Here is a 6,417-nt window from a genome sequence, read left to right as displayed (position 1 = left end):
TACCACGAAACAAGTTCCAGGCCTCTCCCATGAAAATGTCATCACACGTATCGGCCCATGGGATGTAACCCAGTGGAAGAGGAAAAAAAAACCAAAGCAAAGAATGACTCTCAGGGCCCAAAAACCAAAAGTGGCAAATCCGCTGTGAGCTCACAAATCAAAACAAGTCTTTGGAAAAATCTTGTCATCATACTGAAGATGAGAACATATGGCTTAAACATTATTTCTCATCCATTCAAACGTGTCCACTTTACGGACTTTGAACATTTGCAGCCACAGAATACATGTGGGACACTCACATTTTTCACCCTTGACATTGTGTGTCTCAATATTTTTTAACAGCACACCAAAGTACACTTAGAAGCTCAAATATATTGAAACAAAAACAATATTTCATTTCTCTTAATTTTTCCAGGTTTTTGCCAACCCCGTGGGGACTTCACGGAAACACACACACACACGTTTTTGCTACATGGTGGGGACGAGGTGTGCGTAGGATTTGGCCCGTGGGAACCCAATTTCTCACATGAAAAAAATATTTTGATGAAACAACTCAGTAATCACTTTAAAATGGCATATTTATTGATTTCATTTTTCGCCAACCTCGCGGGAGCTTCACAAATCACACACACATACACGTTTTTGCTAACCGGTGGGTCCAGTGTGTGTGATGGATTTGACCCGTGGGAACCCAATTTCAAACATGACAAATTATATTTATGAAATTCATAAAAATGTGAATTTAGTGATATTTTTTTTGAACTGATAAATGTCTTCAGCTTTGACACACACACACACAGGATGGTGACATCGGTGATGGGTTTCTAATCAGCTTCGTTCATGTCTTGCCCTTTCAGAAAGCTGTGACAGTATCCGGGAGGTTGATAGGTGTGTGTGCGTGTGCGTGTGTGTGTGTGTGTGCGCGCTCGGGGGTGTCGTGATGGGATTGGGGGGGGGGGGGGGTACTTGGAGTGAAGAGGAAGCCCAGGTAAGGCAGCCGCAGCAGGGGAGGAGGATGTTCCTTCTCTGTTCCCCGCTGCTGGCAGCCTTTTACTTGACGCTTTACCAGGATGGTATAAGGCTCGGCTTTGCCACTGGAAGTCGCCCACTACCCCCACCGATCTCCGGTCTGCCGCCGCGCGCCGAGAGCAGCTCGGCGGCAAACTGGCAGCATTTCCCCTTCTGGGTAAATGCAAGGCAAAGCAGATGCCATTAATCGAAGGCGTACGAGTTGCGGGCATGGCGACGCTTTCATTAGATTGTTGATGCGAATTTGTGCTGATAATTGTTTCTCATAGCAGAGTGTTTGTTTTCGCGGCCAAATCGCGAGTTTGACTTGTAGTCAGAAAAGCTACAGCGTGACCATCTTGTGTCTTTGCCTCAAATAACTTTTCAAAGCGTGAAAAGTCACGTCACCCCCTTTGGCGACTATTTGGATGACATTTGATGATTGCGGTGTTATGAAATGAGGCCCGCGTGAGTCCAGCTGTTGTGTTAACGCGGTCGCTGTTATTTGACTTGCCAATGCCGAGCCCTTTGGCTCAGTCACTGTCGTCTGGCTCTCGACGCTCCGTGCTGACTCCGATTGTAACCATTACACAACAGCTATGGCGCTCCGATGATCTTCGTGATTGTTTCGCAAGAGTGGCTCTCGTACGTTGCGGAAGGAAATGGCAACGTCCGCATTCGTGTGGTCTTCTCGCCCTTCGCTTTCATTGCCCATACAAATGTGGCTGTGCAGCGGGCCTAGAAAAAGTTTCGCTTCTCATTTGTACGGAAGAGCATTAGAGCCAGGTTGAAATCGATTTTTTTTTTGACATGGGCTATTATTCGGAGAAAAAAAGGGCGAGATTTAAAGTCACAAATTTGCGAATTTCAAACTCGCAAATTTGCGAATTTCAAACTCGCAAATTAGCTAGATTTAAAATAACAAATTTGCGAATTTCAAACTCTCAAATTTGCTAGATTTAAAGTCACAAATTTTCTAGATTTAAAGTCACAAATTTGCTCGATTTAAAGTCACAAATTTGCTCGATTTAAAGTCACAAATTTGCTAGATTTTAAGTCACAAATTTGCAAATTTCAAACTTGCAAATTAGCAAATTTCAAACTTGCAAATTTGCTAGATTTAAAGTCCACCATCATCTCTACTGTCTCGAGCGTGTTCAACTCCAGCTTTAGATGAATTGTGACAGCTCATACATGGAATCGGGACTCAAGAGTTAGCGGCGTTTTTAATCATTGTCTTGTCATGGCATCTGCTGGAGAAAAAAATCTACAAAAAGTGTGAAAAGTAAAAGAAAAGTACAGTCGTTTGGTGAGGAATACTCCCAAGCATTTCCAGGAGTTCGACTTGGCTCAAGAAAAGGTGAAAATGACGCCAGTTTGTCAACCTTGGCTAATAGCTACTCGTATAAATGATGACAATTCCCATCTATAAGTTGTAGTACGCCGTCCATTATTTGAAATGATAAAAAAACCTGCTAACAAGCGCAAATGCAGGAGAGGTACCGCCGCTCGTTCCTACCGACTGCTGTCACGCTTCACAATTCTCAATGATCACATGTGGAAAAAAGAAAAAAAACTGGACACTTGTAAATATGGGTTGTTGCAATATATCAAAATGCATTTCTTGATTCTGCACTATGTACAGTTTTGTTTATAGAACGGTTTTTGCACATTTACATTTGCACAGTATACAGTTGACATTTTAATTTTGTTATGCTTAGAATATCTTGTTTTCTATCCTTTCACTCCCACGCCAACCCCATCCCTCTTCAGTTGCTGCTGTGGACTGCAAATTTCCCCATTGTGGGACGAATAAAGGGATTCTGATTCTGATTTTACTGCGCATGCGTAGTCACCTGGACCCCGGCCGGCGTATTACAAGGCTTTTCTGCTTTCAGAAGTTGGATTTCGTAGCGTTTCGCTTGACTGTTCTTGTTGTGGAGCACCATTTCCTTTGTGTAAAAGTCCCCGTCGGCTTCCCTATTTCCGGCACAGATGGTTGGCTCGGATGACGCCAAATTTGAGCTTGTTAGTGTCGACGCCGCACTTTTGTGTAGGAGGCCAGCGTTGCCCGTTGAGTGGACCTTGTAGATTTGCCATTTGTGTTTCGTAGGACGTTTGGGATTGTTTGAAATGGATCACTGGCCTTGTATTGTGTATTTACGCATAGATTTCATTGGATGGATTTGGATGCCAGTGGACATAAGAAAAGAGGACAGTAAGCATTGCCACGCCATGTTGTCTTTAATACGTTTAAATGCAGTACATACAGATCATACAATATATATCGCAGCCTATTTTGACAATTAAAAAAATCTCTGATCATCAGGCAATCTGACTGCCAATATTGATGAATATTATTCTTGTGGTGAAAATATTGATGAGAAACATGTATTTTTATTTTTCAGACGTGTCGGCCACAATATCTGTCAGGGAGTACAATTATCCCCCCCCCCCCCAAAAAAAAATTTTTTTTTTTTTTTTTTTGGGGGGGGGGAATAGTTAATAATTTTGGGGGGGGACGGCTGGGATAGTTGCCAACACACCGCGGGGCAGAAAGAAAATTGGTGAAAATAAAAGTTTGTTTTTATAGAATTTTACACATGACCTGCTCTATTAAGTTTTTATCCGGTTTATGCGATGAAATAGTTAAAAATTTGTTTTCTCGACTTTGAACGGATTAAGATTGTTTACATTGATTTTAATGGAAAGTGCTGTTTCGGTTTTAGAACAAATCGGTTTTCGAACAGGTTTCTGAAACGGATTATGGTCGAAAACCGAAGTATCACTATATTTTTAAAATAACACAATTTAGTACATTTAAACAAATGGCTGCGGCAGCTCACCCGCACACAAAAATCTAAAGTTCTTATCCCGTGTCTGTAAAGTGTCCTTGAGAGTTTTGAAAGGCGCTTAGAAACTAAATGTATTATTGTTATTATTAAACACCAAAAATATTTACAAGAAGAGATTCATTAATGTCATTGCTCAATAGCAGAGAGCCACCAACATGCTTCCCCTTTCTTAACCCATTCACTGCCATTCCCGAAATTATTAAAAAATTGAAAATATGATCTGGAGCACCATTCCCGAATTTGTTAGGGTTTTAGTTTTTCTTGCGGGGACTGCTGTTAAAGCGATGGTCAGACTAATTTTCAAATCTGAAGTCAAGAATGATGACTGTTATTGTGGCTGACATCCAAAAAGATGACATTTTGGTTGGGATTTTAGCAAGCATCCTGGAATTTCAAAAGTTTGATTTGCATTCGCGGGCCGAAAAAAATGATGTGGCGGGCCGGATTTGGCCCGCGGGCCGTGACTTTGACACCTGTGGTCTACTGTTTCATACGCTGCATCTAATGTTTATGTAGTCCTAAAACTCAATATTGTGTGGCTCCTAGAATTTGAGTGATAATGACAAAAACCCTGGCAATGGAGTGGACAAATCTTTTCAATGTCTGGCAGTGAATGAGTTAAAATAAGGTTTGATTTTGTACATTTAAACAAAAAAACATATTGACAAGAAGTGATTCATTCATGTCCTTAGACCCACTAACACGTAACCCCTTTCTTTCAAAACAGCTTTGGAATCTCATTATTTTCATTGGAATGCTATAGAAGTCATCCGAAATTGAGGCTTATGGAAATAAAGTGTGACATACAGATAATTATTGCCAATCCGATTAAAGTACTGGCGATTCCAGCTCCCCCTTTGAAACCCGGTCGTCATTCGTTCCTCGTTTACAAAGCAGTTATACAAAACAAGGAAATTCGGTTCCAAAACTGCGTCCCCGAAAACACGACAAGGAGAAGTGAGAGGGCGCCCAAACCTCCCCAAAAAGTTCCGAAGCGTCAGTCGTCTTCCGAATTCAGCGACTGAAGACGTACTCGGTGTAGCCGGTCCACACTTTGTCCTCCCCCGGGTCGCCGCTGGCGTACGAGCACGTGCCGGTGGAATTGCAGGCCACCATGCGGAAGCCGACCTCGGCCAGGCGGTCGAACGCCTGCTCCAGGAAGTTGTACTTCAGGTAGTACCTGGACGTGTACTTGTCCGGGGGTCGATCGGGGTCTCGGCTTTCATTCAGCGTGTCCCCAAACACTTCTTTGGCCAGGGCGATTTTGCTACACACGGTTATCCGGGCCACTCGGCGGAATCTGGCGTCCGCCTGGATGTCCCTACCGATGGTGTAGCTGCCTCGGTAGCCCACCGTGATGTAGCCCACGCCGGAACCGGAGACGGAGCCGGGCGAGCGCAGGGTTCTATCCGACGACGACGAGGAGGAGGAAGCGGCGGTGGCGGTGGTCGGGCTGGCGAGCTCAGGCTCCTCCGCCTCCCCGCCGTCCTCCTCCTTGCGAGGTGCCGCCAGGCGCCTCGACAGCTCCGGGAGCTTGAAAAAGTCCGCCTCCTTCTGCAAACGCCTTTTCTCTTGAAAAAACTCCGGCAAAAAGAGCTCCGAATCCCGCAAGTAGTCCAAAATGTAGCGGAAGAGAAAGCCGTCTCGGTCGAAAAAGAAGCGACCCTTGCCGTCCTTCGGAAGCTCGTCCGGGGAACTTTGGCTGAACTTGGCCCACAGCAGAGAACCGGGCGCCGCCTTCAGGGTGTCGAGGCGGGTCACGTACACTTGGCCGCCCACGTTCAGCTCCACGATGTCGGGGAAAGTCTTGCCGGGGCTCTCCGGCTCTGCCATCGCTGCAAGTGGTCGTCCGAGGGTAAGTAGAACCGTCAGATCGATAGTGCGCTCCCCTTCCTCATTTTCACAAGTGCTTTATGAGGCTTTGGCTGAGTGGGAGGACAACCGCAACCGGAGCCAACATCGCTTGTTGAGTAACTGTTCAGTGGGAGTTTTGACTCTCTCCAAACCAACAAAACTCGTCCTCCGTTTTTAAAAAAAAAATCTACCCGATAAAATGTGTTCAATAAAGTACAACGCGTCGTCGAAAGCAAATTTTAATGTCACTGCTCTTTGAGTGATTGTTTTTGGGGTGGGCAGATTTGGAATCAACGAAAAGATAATCTACAAAAAAAATGTATTTTATACGGAAGAGGATTAGCGTCACTGAAGAAAAAAATCAGGTTTGCAAGATTCTCACATTAATCTCACTTTAAAGTCAGAATTCTGACTTTATTAATAACGATTGAGTATAATAGTAATAATAGTTTTCGTGTTCATGTTTTTCATTTTCTGCCATTTTGAAAATACTAATGATACATCAAGAGTCAGACCCAAAGCTCACTTTTCAAAATGTACAGTTTCAAAATGACACATTGAGTTTTGAAAGGTGCTTATAAATGAAATGTACTATAATTATTCATACATATATAGTACTGTACCTAAAGTTCTGTCGTGTTCTTTGAAATAATGACCGCAGTGTCATGATCACTGCATTGTATTGCCATCTAGTGGAAAT

The 6,417-nt window shown here is 43.7% G+C and overlaps 1 protein-coding gene across 1 annotated transcript; it reads right to left on the bottom strand.

Moving 5' to 3' along the window:
- Positions 1-3,237: 3,237 nt before the first annotated feature.
- On the bottom strand, positions 3,238-6,061 carry LOC148899903 (BTB/POZ domain-containing protein KCTD12-like). The gene has a single exon (XM_088991406.1). It carries the CDS (start codon positions 5,694-5,696, stop codon positions 4,878-4,880), a length of 819 nt encoding a protein of 272 aa, XP_088847532.1. The 5' UTR covers positions 5,697-6,061; the 3' UTR covers positions 3,238-4,877.
- Between the last annotated feature and the right edge of the window lie 356 nt (positions 6,062-6,417).

This window comes from Hippocampus bargibanti, linkage group LG03, assembly GCF_051943395.1.
Source record: "Hippocampus bargibanti isolate YZ-2025 linkage group LG03, ASM5194339v1, whole genome shotgun sequence".
NCBI classification, from domain to species: domain Eukaryota; kingdom Metazoa; phylum Chordata; class Actinopteri; order Syngnathiformes; family Syngnathidae; genus Hippocampus; species Hippocampus bargibanti.
This window is presented reverse-complemented; position numbering and strand designations above follow the sequence as displayed.